We start from the raw sequence: 15,333 nt of genomic DNA, 5'->3' as shown, positions 1-15,333 counted from the left end.
CTGGGGACAAAAAGAGAGTTGTGAAAGTTAATAAAACAGTATCAAAAAAGTAAGAAATAACTTGGTTATTTTAATTGATTGTTGTTTTAAGGAAATACTGTAAGCCAAGATTTGCAACAGTCTGCAGGCTAAAATCTGATTTGCTTTACTTCCACATTAATCTCCAGTAACTGCTGACTTCAGTGGAATTAACTCGTGTCTGTAATTGGATCTGTGTTGGGGGAAAGTACTTGAAGTCTTGCTCCAGTTCTTTGTGCCCTCTCATGCCCTTTTAATGTAATCTTAATATACTGAATGGTCTTTTCTTAACCAATAACCACACACTCTTCTTTGTCAACAGGCTCACTGTTGGAATCTCTTGCAATTTCTTGCAGTCACAGAGGAACAGTCTCCTTTCCTTTTCTCCCTAGGACTAATTTTTATCTCCTTGTGCATGCTAGAGGCACTTACGATGAAACCTCACAAGGTGGCACCACACCACCGTAGCAAGTCATAACTTCATAACTTCATTTAACAGTTTAAATGTCCCCGAAATAAAGGATACTCTATAGAATCTACGATGCCACAAACAAAAATATGAAACTGTGATTAATTACTGATTTTAAAACTGTACATAATTACAGAGAAAGTTTTGTGTTTCTCAATAGCATATCAATAAAAATACGTTTTAATAAAGTCCTTAAAAATTGAAATGTATGTTAAAAATGAAAAAGGGATTTTCTTGCTGGAACTGTAAAAAACACATATTATAGACACTTAGGTTAAGATTATATTCTAAAATAACAGAATATAAAGTAGAGTTTTTTTGTGGATGGGAAATACTATGTTTGCGAGCTCAGAATCCCCAGTAAATCAATTTGAGCTGAAATAACAGCAAGATTAAGAAGAGTTTATAATATTATTGCCCAATACACCTTGTCTGGGACAGACAATGGAGTGAAATTTGATGAGGAAGACATTAAAGATAATAAAATTATAATTGTTTATGTCTTTAGGAAGATGTGTGTCTGAGACAAAAGTACAGAACACATGTTCTCCTCTTTTGTCTGTATAATTTTGCAGTTTTGTGTATCTTGTAGAGATGTTAGTGACACTGAGTGACTATCACATTCTCTTTCATGGGGAAAAAGAGGAGACTGTTCTTGATAGAATTCAAAGAGCATCAACATTTCAGATAACAGTGCCTTTATTTAACTCTAAATTCTGCCATCCTTGTCTGTAAGATATTTTCAAATCTGAACTTCATGAGAAATTTCCCTCTGCCCTTTCCCTTTGACTGCCTCATGTTGGCAAGAGCAGTGAGGAGCCCAGGTGTGCCAGCCCTGGGTGCTGTGCAGTTGTCATGTAGATGCGTCCTTCCCTCTGCTCTTTCCCAGTCAGGAGCTGCTCAGAGCCAGAAGTTTTCATGCACGAAGCCCTGACTGCGTTGTGCCATTCTGCAGGTACAGGCTCCATGGCTGTTGGGTGCATGCTCACAAGCCTTGCAGCACAAGGCACCATCTGTACCCTGCTCTCCAGTTCTTGCACAGGCAGCTTGGGGCCAGATGTGCCTGCAAATGTAGGGCAGAGTGGTTTAACTCTGCTGAAGAGGGTTTTGGGCACCAGGCCAGCCTCCTCTTTTTCTAACTGTAACTTTTCTCCACTGAAGTCAGTGGATGTGGCAGCCTGCCAGGAGCAGGCAACTGGTTGCTGTGGGCTTAACCACAGCTTGTGCAGTTCAATAGGGATCAAGCTTGCCTTGTGCTCTGCACACTGACAAGCTCTGGGAATTGGTAGCTGCTGGTTGAAGGGGTGGTAATTGAAGACTTTGGTCTGGTCCGTCATGTAGAGCTGAGCAAGCAGGTACAAGGTGGCTCTGTTTACTTGATGGAAATGGTTTATACTTTAGTCTGGGAAAGTATTCATATGACCAGAAGCCGGATCCAGCTTTTTCATAGGTCTCTCATCCCCTTGGTTATGAGTGTTATGGTTATGGGCTGTTTCTCACATCACCCTGGAGGCAGCACTTCACAGATAGTGAATTCATGTGGATCATTAGTAACCTTTTATTAGCAATCTAATATTCAGGGTTACTTTAATGGCACTTAGAAATAAATCAATGTTCACCACATTTCCCCCCATCCCAGATGGAAGGAAATGATCTCTTACTTAGACATCTGCTTATTTTATTAGAGGATCACAGAAGATGCTGAGTTGACCTGTCAGGATCATTAAGTCCTACTCCTGGCCCTGCACAGGACACCCCAAGAGTCACTCCAGGTGCCTGAGAGTATGATCCAAACCCTTCAACTTTGTCTGGTTTGGGTGCTGTGACCACTGTCACTGCGGACTAGTCAGCCCTGAGAGGAAAAAGAATATTGGTATTTTAACCAAAATGGTATTTTGGGTTTTCTGAAAATGATTATGCTTTTTTTTTTTTCTTTATACAGATAAAAAGTTCTGCATACAAAAAGCTGTAGATTCAGAGAGAATTCCCTCTAGAAGTTTGAAACTGAAAGACTGTTACCATTCTGCCTAAATAAATAAGTTAATTGATGTATATGTTCACAGAAATAAATTAAATTCCAGGAAATTCAGTGAGGCCTTTCATATGTTTAAAAATTTTTGTCTCTTGTATGGCCATTTTAATGACTATTGATTTTCTAATGTTAGAACCAAATAAGGAAGTATATAAAAATTCTCTATTGTAATTTCATGCATCCTCATAATGACAGTAGCATTAGAATTTGCATTCACAAATTCCTTTTACTACACACCTTTAAAATTTGGTTTTCTGCAGAATTTACTTGCAAATATTCCTAGTGAAATGACTTAGTCCCTTGTGACTAGTTCTGAGTATTTTTTTCATTTCCAGTTACCTTCTCTCACTGAAAAAGCAGAGGGAATAATTGATATCCAGAAACATTAATGTGTTTTGAGGTATTTTCATTCCAAGAAACTTGCCAAGTTAAACAGTGGGTTCTTAATGCCTGATTGGCTTAGAGGAGGTTTTTTTCCTCTCTGTGATAATTCTGTAGTAGGCAGATATCCATGGGGGCCAGATCTCCACAGGACTCCTACTCACTTTGGTAGGCAGGCTTCAGATCAGGTCCTTAAATAATATTTTGCTTTATTCAATCATGGAATGTATAAACAAAAAATCAAAACCTGCAGATAATAAATTATTCCGTTTCTGAAGAAATACTAATACGCAGGCAGAGATGGAAAACGGATTTACTGCAAGTATTTTTACTGTCTCATTCTCTATGAGATAGTATGTAAAATGGAAGAAAACATTAAAACTTTGTATGACAGATAAGTGAAGAGGATTGTAATTATCTTTAGTATGTCTCTTTGATTTTGAAGATCTTATGAATAGCTTATGAATAGCTAATCTGAGACTACTGAAAAATGCAAAAAAAACTTGCTTAGCCATTTCATCTGTATCTGACACATTTTGTTTGAAAGTCTAGGCTTACTACACTAAACAAAAAACACTGGAGTTCTCATAAAGAGCACAGGCATTAGAGTCCTCACTCTATTTTTATTTCCCTTAAAACTGTACAGAACTCAGCTAACATTCCCTCTCATTTGCTTGCTTGAAATGAGGACATTGTGTACACAAAGAGGCTGAAGACTTCCCTCTAATGCCACTGCCCTTGGCATTATGAGTAAGCATTTAACAGAACAAGTTCTGGTAAAGCCAGAGGAAATACTTTAAAGAGTATCTTCGTATTTCTTCCCAATCTCCTTCTGGGAAGAAACCTGAGATTTGTTATATCCTTTTGAAAATATCAGCGTGTCCTTTGAAGATTCCCTCTTATTGATATATTCAGCAGAGATGGGGTAGAAAACCCAGTGTTTCTGCAGTTCCTCTACTGTAGTCTGGAGAACAACAATGCAGGGAAAATTGAGCCTATTATCTGAGAAGAGCCTAGCAAAAACCTTGACATGGTAAAATGAAGCTGAGGGGATTATGAATGCTGATGAAACACAAGGAAGCTTGATTCAGTGACCTGAATTTGGAACCCTACAAAACCTTCTACCTTTCCTTATCCTATTTATCTAAGATATAAAGCAGGTGGGAATTATTTAATTGATGTCTGATCCAATAATCTATAAACGTGGTTCTTTGTGGCCTTTAATTATTTTTATATTTCACTAAAAGGGGGGAAATGAAGGATATGCCAAAGGAAAGAGAGTCAAAAGCATTTCCCTGGACATCTAATTATTTATTCTGCCCCCAAGCAGGATCTTCAATCATCTCCACAACTGCTTTACATTTAGCCAATTTCTAAACTTTTTTATCTTAGAAGGCTGTTATAGGGGCAGGAGGAAAAGAAAAGCTGGGCAATAATTTTAAATCAAGATTCATAGGTGATTTCATTTTTGTTAATGGGATTTCCTTTCTATTTAAGACCATCCTTTTATATTTTTCTAGTAATGGTGACACTGGAGTAGTGTTGCTGGCTGCCTGTATTATCTTTTTTTTTTTTTTTTTTTTTGAACTCATGAAAGAAATTATATCCTTTCTTTAATGATTTTTGCTAGCTTGCAATATAAGTTTGGGGGTTGTTGTCAGCAGTGATTTATAATTGTCTGTGATGAATAGCAGGGATTTATGATTTGTTTGCATCTTTTATCTATGAGCATAATAAGCTGCTAAAAAAACTTGTTTAAATTAAAAAAAAAATATTCAAATACTAATACCAATGAGAATGGAATTTTGGCTTGATGCTTCTTTGAATGCACATGGTGAGTGAAAGCAAATGAAGAGAATGGAAATAAATACATGTATGTCTGGAATACTCACTACTTTGGGATCTGAAGGATAGAAATTCCTTTTCATTGTATTTCTGTCTTTAATCCAGTTGAAATGCAAAAGTGCAGAGTACTAGTAGATTTTTTTTAAATAGACCTTTTCTGAAGTTCACAAGAAGATACAAGATACTTTTTTCAAAATTTTAGCTTATGGAAGACAAGTCCAAACTGCTGTGATAGCCACTATTTTTTTTCATGAGTGCATGGTTGCAGATGTTTTTATTCTGAAGGGTTGTATTTTGGCCATCACTGAACTGGGAACAAGATGCCTAGTATGTATCCAGAGGCTGTCAAAAAGCACAGGAGAATATCTAGACACTAGGAGAAAGAGTTTTTTATTGGTTAAAAAAATATTCCACTTTAAGTACAATTATTTTGTCTGTTTTAACATTAGTGTAATTAAGTGTAATAAAGTGTAATTAAGTTTGTCCCACAAAATGGTTGTTCTGGGGTGTTATTTCTAGGTTTTTTTTTACTAAAACTTTTATTCAGCTGTAACCACAAGTGTCTAAGAGTACCTTGAGGATGTCTGAACAGAGAAATAACAACTATCAAACCATACCTTGGTACAAAATACTACCAGAAAGCCTTGGTGCTGAGGGTATCCTCAGTCCCAGCAGTACAGCCACAGCAGCACAATCTGCACAGTACAGGTACAAACTGTGTACCTGTACAATTAGGTACAATTACTCTGCCAAAACATTGCATCAGAACTACCAGGCCAGAGCTGGTTCTGCTTCCGTGTCAGGCTGTATTGTTCAGTGGATCCCTTGATTTTATTCTTTCCAGATGTTTTTTGTCTCTTGATCCACTTGGTATTAGAGCTCTCCACAAGAATTGCCCATATCCTACCCTTTTTCCTCAGGTAAATTTATCACTCCTTCAGGAATTGTGTCTCATTTGGGACTGAAGAGTCTGGGTTGACACTCAGTGCACTGACAGTAAATAAGCCATCTTAGTTGTTCTCATTACTCCTTACTTTCAGTTTTTCCAACAGCCTTCTCCCAACACCCTTCTGTCAGCCCTCTCTCCTTTCTGCTTCCTTGGCAGAATACAGTACTTATGCTACTCCTTTTCTCACCAAAGGGCCTGCTTCTGTGTGTAGATGTTGCATGCAGGAAATAACTGGGTTATGTCAGTACACAGCAATCTTGTGACTGGGGAGCTGTTCTGGTAAATGCTTGAGGTTAACTCGGTGAAGGCCTCAGAAGATTCCAAACAAAAGTGATTGCTAGAGCTGTTAATTGCTTTGAATACAGTATCCATTCCCTCATCTTGGTGAATCCTTCCCCAGTACCCCAAAAGGCCACAGAATACAGTGCTGGTGGTATAAACCTGACACTCCTCAGACTGAGCACCCGTGGACAGTGTTTTCTGATAAGTACGATTGCAAATTTGGCATATATGATTCTGGTAACATTGGATACAGGAGAGAATTGCCCAGATATATGCCCTTTTCTTAGATAAAAACTACTATTCAGTGTCTGCCTCAGTGGGGCAGGACTTGGGTGAGTTTGGCTCCAGATTTAAATGTTGTGACTTACTCTTGGATCTGTATTTCCTCAGTTGTCTATGTGCTTCCTGTCTTTCTACAAAGCCAAAACCAGGAGTTCCAAAACAGAAAACCACAGGAAAAGCTGCTCTGGTAATGTTTGTCTTGAGCGGAAACAAATAGCAACAGAGATTTCCTGCAAAATAATTTTCATGTGGCAAATGTAGCCTGGATTCTAGACCAAATAGTCTGGCTAAATCTCTCAAATTTGAGTTTGGATTATATCTGTTATAGCTTTTTCTTTTTTAAAAAACATGTGTCTTTCAGTTAACCATCTGCAGGGTTTTTTAATCCCATTCATTTTTGACAAATACAATTACCCTTTACTAGAATATTTGATTTGGTTCTTGAAAAGTGATTAATAGACTTGTCATACAGTTAAGAATTCAAGAATTAGAAGGTTTTGAAGAAAGCTTATGTGCAAAGAGCTAGTGTGACTGATGTAACTTTTAGCTAATACCTCTAAGTATGTTAAGCAGTTCATGGTATACACCAAAAGAAAATTTCCGGTCCAAAGAATTTAGGCTGGAATGCATTCTGTTGAAATTCAAACATTGCAATGATTTGCTCTCCATCATTATCTGCTGCTTTCCCAATAACACTAGATGGAAAATGGAAGGAAGGGATTTCTCACTCACAACATACCTTCCATCTGTGGGCTATACTGAACTTGCCACTGCAACGTTAAGCCTCAGTTATATATCTAACGACTGGGGAGAGGAATCAGCTTGCAGTGAGATGGACATTCAAACTGAAGATAAAATGGTAAGAAATAAGAAGAGCATGTTTGGATAAGAATTACAACAGTGGTTACTGGTGGCATTGAGGGTTGTGTGTAAACTGTAGCTGTAAGTACAGAACCATTCACTGGGCTTGTTCCTGCCTGTTTTCCTTGAAAAAAGAAATGGAACAAGACAATAAAAGTTTCTCAATATTCCCATGACTGCAATTATATGACATCAGCATTAAGCTTCAGCTATGAGGGGTTCTGTCTTTGAAGAGGTTTCTATTACAGTGTAAATGGAGGGAGGGAAGTGGTCCACGACTACTGTACATGGAAAGAAGGAAGTTTAGGAGCTACTGAAGAAATGTAGTTTCATAGTTGCAGTTAATACAATGGAAATGTGTAAGCCAGGCTACAGTGTCCCAATAAATTAGTTAGAAAGTCAGGAAAAAGGCTACAGTGTGATTGATAGGTGAGAAAACTGGCTGGGCCTCTGAAATGTTGTACTGAAAGTAAACACAACTTAAGATACTAATGTGCTGTATAACTGCTATTTAGCATCACCTAGTATCACCTAGTAAATCTAGGTGATCACAAAATCTTTACTGGACACTTCTTAAGTCCTCATTGTATGTATATATTTGGTTCTCCAAAGGAATGAAGTATGACATGGAAGTATATCCATTTATGTAATAACATAAAGAAAACATCTATATAAATGGAAGTAAGTTACACTGTATGCAGCTGAATTGTGTTTTATTGTGTCATTATCTTTGGTTATATCTCTTACCCATTAAGCATTTAATCTCTACAACAGTACTCAAAATTCTACTTTTCCTCTTCAGCATACCTGCCAATCCCTGTAGCAGTTCTCCAGCCAGTAGGTATCCACAAGGATGCTGATAGGCCAAGGATTGTGTGCACGTGGATTGATCAGCTTCCTGCCACAGTTAAGTAATTCCTGCTTTTCTATTCATAAGGACTCTAGTTTGACTTTTTCTCTTCTACACAACTACCAACTTGCCTGGGTATATTCACAAGTCAGATTACAGATTTCCAGCTAGAAATCAATGCTGACATTCACTGAATTGTATATTGTTGCTTTTTCATAGTGAAGAGTTCTTGCTAAAATGCAGTTCAATAACAGCAAAAAAAAAGTAAGGTCATGTATTAATGTTGTCATATAGTCAACTGGTGTTAGATGAGATAGTTAACTGAAGTTAAATAAGATCTTTCCTACTGAATCAGAAACTGTGGATAAGCTTCCCTGCATATCCACAGCTTGTACCTTTTTCCATTTTGAGAGGGGAACACAAATGGTCAATGTGCAAGAGGAATGGAGCACCATCTAATGCTTAAAGAATAATGCTGGAGAATGAGACATTGTTAGCAGTTAAAACAGCCTATGTAATTGTTTGGCTGACTTCCTTGCATAGAAGGAAAGAGTATATTCTGGAAATGTAATGCTGTGATGTTCTTCATAGACCTTGTGGTGACTGAGAGGCAGGGAGATGTAGAATGACATGTCAGACTGTGTCAGAAACAGTCATTTGAAAAAATATTTTGCCTGTTTAGTGGTTAAAGAAAAGCTTAGGAAAGTTTTTTTGCATTCTCCACCTCCAAATAATTTAAATAATAGTAGGCCAAAGCCATTCGGCCTTCGAAATAATGTGTGATAGAATATGCAAGTACTGTACATAGGCTATAGCAGGGTGACAGTACTTACCTTGGCAGTGACAGTCATAGATAACATTTTGCAGGTTTGTTAAAATGGAGTAAAAGTAACAGTTCAGCCCACATCTCCGCAGCTTTGGGCTGACACTGTGTGGGAGAGGAATGGAGAGGGACAGTTGTCTGTTGATGTTCTGTGTGAGCTATGAAAAACTCTGGGGTTCATCTGTAGTGGAATCCTATTTGTCAGAAGATATCAGACAAGAGACAGTCATTTTTGCTTTCTGCGATGCCCAAAAAGTAGGCTGGAAATAAATCTCCATAGACCGATGTCTATAAAGCAGGTAATTGTTTCTTGCAGTACTGGTGGTGAGGGGGATAGCTCCACCTAAGTCACCCACCCTTGCCAAATGCTGTGGTATATTTATACAGTAAGTATTTCTTAGTGTTACTGTGTCACTAAAACATCATCACATACATGTGGGAACTAATTTATATAGTATGATCTCATGGTTATTAGACTTCACACTGTGCTTGCTCCTCCCCAGTTTGGGGGTTGTCAGGGGTCTTTGGTGAAGGCTTCCAAGGTCTTCTTCCCATCTGAACTTTTCAATTTTGTTTTCGGAGCATGCACAGTTACAGTGTTCCTTGGTCTGTCTGGTCTTAACTGGCTTAAATTATTTGTTTTATGGCTAATTGGCATTACATTTGCCAATTTCTCATTAGTACTATACTTACCTATCTCTAAAGCTATCCACTTGGTAAGGTTTTTTCTACTTTTTTTTTTCTATTCAGCATTAAGCAGCTAGTTAACTTTATATAAGCCATTGCATTGTATAGAAAGTTATTTATATCAGGTTATATAGATGTACAATTTATGATTGAGGTTATACAGGTATAAGAAGCTATGATTCAGGTTATATAGATATATAAAAGTAATGATTTAGGTTATATTGACATCAGGTTATATAAATATATCAGGTTATATTGATATCTTGCAACTCAAGCTAGATAAGCATCTTGTAACTTTGATCTCAAAGTTACATAGGCATCATCTGTTTTGTGGAAAGAAGCAGTGTATGCTCTCATCTACTCTAATTTTGGAGCCATGATCTCACTTTAATCAAAAGCACAATACAGATATGCTGCTTTATTTATCCATGTTTCCTGCACTTCTGTAAACATGACAGCATGAGCCTGGCACAGATACATAAGCTGTACAAATACTCAAGCTGTATTCCCTCTGCCTCCATATTGATGATGGATTTTCTTTTTCTTGCATATTTACCTGTTTTCAAGAATAAATGCGGGCTTATTCAAGAACCATGAATGCTCATATTCATTATAAGATAAAGTCACTAGAATTATTACAAGCTAGACCAGTCTCAACTTTTTGAGAGTAAATATATTTTTATTTTTTATGTGAAGTTATTGGCCTTGTAAGCAAAAAATGTTATAACTAAGATACTAGTTAACTTTTAGAAGAGAAAACCACAGCAGAATAAAAAGGAATTTCAAGTATTTTCATGTTAGACAAGTTTTGTGGTCCTTTTAGGAGTATAAAGACTGTCTCACTGTGTGTAACATTGGTTTGCCTGTTGCAATATGCTTAGTAGTTATGTGCACAGCAGAAGCTTCATTGGCCCTGGCCTCTGGGCAGGAGTGAAATCTTGTCTTGTGATACACTACTTTTATTTCTTTTCTAGACATTTGTTAACAACAGAATGTCATCTATGCATCCTGGACATGAAAACATGAAAAGAAAAAGCAGGTAAAAGTATTGTTTTCATTTAATGCACCACAACAACTTAGAGATAAGTTGCTGTTATTTGCCAGTCCACATCTAGATCTGTTTGCGAAAAAGTGCATACATGAAATAAGGAACTTATTTCCCAACAAGGGGAACTGTATGCTTTCGTGAATCAGCTGTGAAATCAGGGGATTCTCCTGCTATGAGAGTAGTAAGGAAGCTAAACAAAAAATTTAAAATAGAAGTACTGACAGCAAAAGTTCTGAGGATTTGAGATCCTGTGATTCTTTGGTTTGCTGCAGGATGTACTCACTGATAGCCAGCAGGTGCTTGGCGCACAGAGAACAAGGCCACACTTCACTATACTGAAGAGATAATCTAACAGATCAGGGATCAGTGCTGGGGCACTTCAACTCTTCGAAAGGACTAAGATAAGAAAGCAGCGGCTTCTAAAGGTAATCAGTGTTTCCCCTGCGTAACTCGTGCTCTGACAAATGACACTTGCCAACAAAAAGCATGATGATTACTTTGTATTTGGGGAAGAAGAGACTGAGCAGTACATAACGGAAGAAACATTATTGACTTGTTATTAAAGCAGGATCAACCCTTCTTACTGTCCACATTTACTAAAAGAATCCTAAAAGAAAAATTTCTAGCCTTAATTTGCAATGTGTAATCTTTCAGTAGATCCCACTTATGTCATGTGAGTTGAGTGGGGAGGGAACTTCCACACCTCATTTTCTGTAACAAATCACTCATGTTTTCCTGCTAGCAGAGCACTGGCTATCTCCTCACTTGGCACATTTCTTGCCAGTAGGTGACAGACACAGGGAAGGACTTGAAGAATGCTGCAGTTCCTTGTGCCAACATCCAAGTAGAACCCGTGGGCAACCATAAAAATACTTAAGTGCATTATATCCTGTATATGCTTTACCATAGAATGAAAATATTTTCTAATGAGACAGTTACTTTTTCATGAGAAATTCATCAAGGCATTTAGAAATGAAGACAGAGTGAGAAGCTCTGGAAAATTTAGGAATTCTGGGTAAATGGAACTTCCAAACTGTCAAAATTCAGCCAGATGCTATAAAAACTAATAAAAACACCATAGAACATATCAGCTTTAACAACTATTTTGACAGCAAACCTTCCTTGCTGTATTTAAGGATGAGAATGAAAGGCTGTATAGTCATTAAACATGGAACAGTCTCCTCCCATTTTTGGATGAATGTGCCACATCAGACTGTTTTCTGTATTACTACCAGAGCATTAGGCATGTTTAAAGGAAACATACATATACTGTGCTCCAAACACTCGGATAAATGAACTTACCTCTACCTCCATGTGGCAGCCTGTTGTCCTCACAGTCAAGCTTCGTGTGTTAGAAGTTCCTTATTATTATTCCTTATTATTAACACCAGAAGTTCCATAGAGCCCTGTCATGGTTTGACACTGGCACAATGCCAGTGCCCTTATGAAAATGTAATTTTTTCCTTGAATGCTGTGAAGTGGAATTGAGAACAGGGTAAAGCCACTCTTTGTCCCCCCTTTTAACTCTCACTCTTTTGCCACTCTTTTAACCCCTCTGTGTTCTCAAAGGCGTGTTCACCTTCAATTAATTAATATCTAAATTAACCTCTTCCTTCCGGAAAAATTATTTTTCCGTGTCAAACCACAACAAGCCCAAAACGTGCTAGGCGTTTCAGTGGGAATTTTTTTTTTTTTTTTTTTTTTTTTGTCTGTCGTCATTCACAAGCCTAATCCCTGTAAAATACAGCTTTTTACCTACTAATGTGCCTGCATTTTCCATATATTTTCGCACTCCGGTTGCTGCTGCGATGCCGAGCAGGGATAGTATTCAGACCAGGAGGCTACATAAGACTACAGGAGAAGGGTTTTAATCTGATCATAGACCAAGATATGATGTGGAAAACTGTATTTGAGTGGGTCAGAGAAGTGCTGAGCCCGGCAGCACGAGAGCCCGGGACGGTGCATGCGGAGCGCCTGCCCACGTCAGCAGCGGCGATTTCCTGGCGCAGGGCCGCCCCGAGCCGCGGCGCGCCGGGCTCGGTGCCGGCTCGGGGCCGCCGCTGCCCGGGCCCGCGGGGCGGGGCGGGCCCGCACTACAAGTCCCGAGAGGCGGCGGGCGCGGCTCGAGCCGTCCCCGCTCCCTGCGCGGCCCCGGGCTGCGCCCGCGGCGGGCGAGGCGATGCCGGCGGCGGGCTCGGAGGGGGAGGAGGGTCTGGCTGGGGAGCAGCCCGGCCCCGGAACCCCCAAACTCTGCGGGTACCTGCAGAAGCTGTCGGGCAAGGGGCCCCTGCGCGGCTTCCGCAGCCGCTGGTTCGTGTTCGACCCCCGCCGCTGCTACCTCTACTACTTCAAGGGGCCGCAGGAGCCGGTGCCCCTCGGGCACCTGGACATCGCCTCCGCCTGCTTCAGCTACCACCAGCCCGAGGCCGGCGCTGGGGACGAGCCCGCCGCCTTTGAGGTGCACAGCCCCGGCGGAGCCGTCACCGTTCTCAAGGTAGGCCCGCGGCCCATCGCCGCTCCTGCCCCGGCCCCGGCCCCGGCCCCGGCCCCGGCCCCGGCCCCGGCCCCGGCGCCGGCCGTGCCCTCCGCTCGCGGGACCGCCGCGGCCGGCGGGACTCCGCCGCGTCCGGGCGGGCTGCGCTGGGAAGGAAGCTGCTGCTTCGCAAACGCCGGGGAGATCGGCGGGACCAGGCTGGCCGTAGTTCTGTTAGTTGCGTCTTTCTCCTTTACGATTTCGTGTTTACCGTGCTCCTCTGAGTGGGAGGAAATGCTTCTGCCGAGCATGGGCTGAGTGGGTTCTCTGGAATCGTCTGGGCAGAAAAAATTTCCGAAGAAATCTGATGGTTTGGGGTTTTGGAAGTTTAGAGGGAGTGATCGGGTTTCACTTTTGGAGTGTTTGTTTTGAAAAGACGATCCGTGGCAGGAGTCTGCGGCTAGGCTGCTTTGGGAGGAAGGAAGAGGAGGGAGAATTGTTTCCTCATAGTGATAAGCAGAGGCTGCTTATCACATTGTTCAAGGACTCGGATTTTCATAGGACGAGAGGTTTGGATTATTTAAGATATCTTTCCTCTATTGTCATGCCTACGAAAAAAAAAAGCCAAACAGGGAAACCATTTTGACTAAGTAAAGAAGAAATAAATTATTCTGAGCACCCATAATTTTTGAATTTTGTTAAGGCAGATTTGTGTCCTTCAAGGAACGTTCTTCTTCATAAAATGTAACTTTTCATGTGAACTGTGTACTTTCCGAGAAACATTCTTAGTATTAGAACATAATCCATTAAGTATTAAGCAGTAGAACTTCCTATTGAATACTGGAAAATGCCTCTTACAGACTTACTTAACAGTGAAGATTTGAGCAGTTGTAATACCTGCTGGGACTGTGGAGCATGATTGTATCAAGCTCTTTAGCATTCTGTCTTGATGAGTATAAATGTCAAAATACAGACTCATTAACATGCTTTACTAGAGATTAATACATTTATTTACCTAGGAGACTAATACAATAATAACTTTGACCATGTTTGCTTAGGTTAGAGCAGTGTAGTCAGTTCCATGTAAAAACTACCTTTGTATAGTTGTAAAAGATTCTACTGCTTTCAGTGAATCTGCTTTTATAGCCCAAGTGTTTGTGTTATGAACATTAAAACTGCAGGCTTGGTTTAAGCTTTGCTTTCAATAATTTGAGGATGTATTGGTTTAATTAGCATCGAGTGATTTGTGATTTCACATAGAGATCTTCAGAAAAATGTTGTGTTGAGGGTGCTTTTTGAATAGGAGGGGTTTTATTGAGAAACACAGGATTTGTGATAAAGATTGCAGTGTGAAATGCTATGTGCTGTGTTTGACTGTCAGACAGTACTTTGGCAGCAGCCTTGGGTGTCTTCTGCAGTCATGAAGACACAAATTGTCCTCCACATGATGTACAAATGTATGGCATGGGGGATTTCTTTTTCATATTTTCTTTTTTCATATTTTTTGGTCTGTGATGTTGCTACTCTGCCCATATTTTATGTGTTAATTTTTTTCTGGTGCTCTCTAGGAAAGAACGTGTATAGATTGGAACTTTGTTTAGGTTAACCCTTATGGGGATTAAGAAATGGAGCCAGTTAAGAAAGTCAAATTAATTTCTGCAATTAGCAGAAAAAGATCATTTTGTGTTGTGATGTCCTAAAGCAGCCAAGTGATTGTCCGTAAAAATGTTACGTTGTAGGTATTTGAATAGTAAAGAAGGAGTTAACAAAAATCTTAAGGGCTATTGCAAAACCAACGAGTGTTTTGTGGCCATGTCATTCACCGAGGAATAAAAGGTTTTTGCAGCTGAAATTAATTTTCTTCTGTCCAACATGATAGTTCTTTAAGAACTTTAAAAGCATCCTTCAGCTAACTTAGGGAGAATTGCAAATTAATTCAAGATGGTAAATGAAAAAACTCAAACAACCCAACTCCTCTCCCTCCCCCTCCAATCCAGCCCCTGTTAAAAACAAATGTAATTTTCTATCAAGAAAACATTATATGCAGAGCACGAGGAATAAAGTCAAATGTATTCTTCAGCCTGTAATTCACATGTTTTGTTTTCCTCAATTTGCTGCTTGTTCAAAATTTCCACATCTTGTGATGTGGCCTTTTCCGTTCAGTGTTATAGACGGAGAAGAACAATAAAAAATAAGTTACTGGAATTCCAGATTGAAATGATGATTATCTTGAGGAATGCATTATTTCTTATCGTGCCTGAGTTTCTTTTTGCCTGAGTTTCTTGTTAGTGTAATGATTGCATCATCTTGACTGCTCAGCCTTTTGTCAGGTG

At 39.6% G+C, this 15,333-nt stretch overlaps 1 protein-coding gene across 5 annotated transcripts in view; it reads left to right on the top strand.

The window, feature by feature from the left end:
- Positions 1-12,657: 12,657 nt before the first annotated feature.
- The window catches only part of TBC1D2B (TBC1 domain family member 2B), a 31,401-nt gene continuing 28,725 nt past the window's right edge, over positions 12,658-15,333 (top strand). For 2 of the 5 annotated variants that reach the window (XM_021547346.2, XM_021547344.3), the window contains exon 1: positions 12,661-13,021. In XM_021547346.2, the coding sequence (XP_021403021.2) occupies positions 12,707-13,021 (315 nt within the window). In that variant the 5' untranslated portion in view covers positions 12,661-12,706. Of the gene's footprint in view, positions 13,022-15,333 lie in introns of all 5 variants that reach the window. The other 3 variants (XM_021547345.3, XM_021547343.2, XM_021547347.3) reach the window with 3 other exon arrangements.

The sequence above is a fragment of the Lonchura striata genome, chromosome 11 (genome assembly GCF_046129695.1).
Source record: "Lonchura striata isolate bLonStr1 chromosome 11, bLonStr1.mat, whole genome shotgun sequence".
Lineage (NCBI taxonomy): Eukaryota > Metazoa > Chordata > Aves > Passeriformes > Estrildidae > Lonchura > Lonchura striata.
Note: the sequence above shows the minus strand (reverse complement) of the source record. Positions and strands in the feature narration are given on the sequence as shown.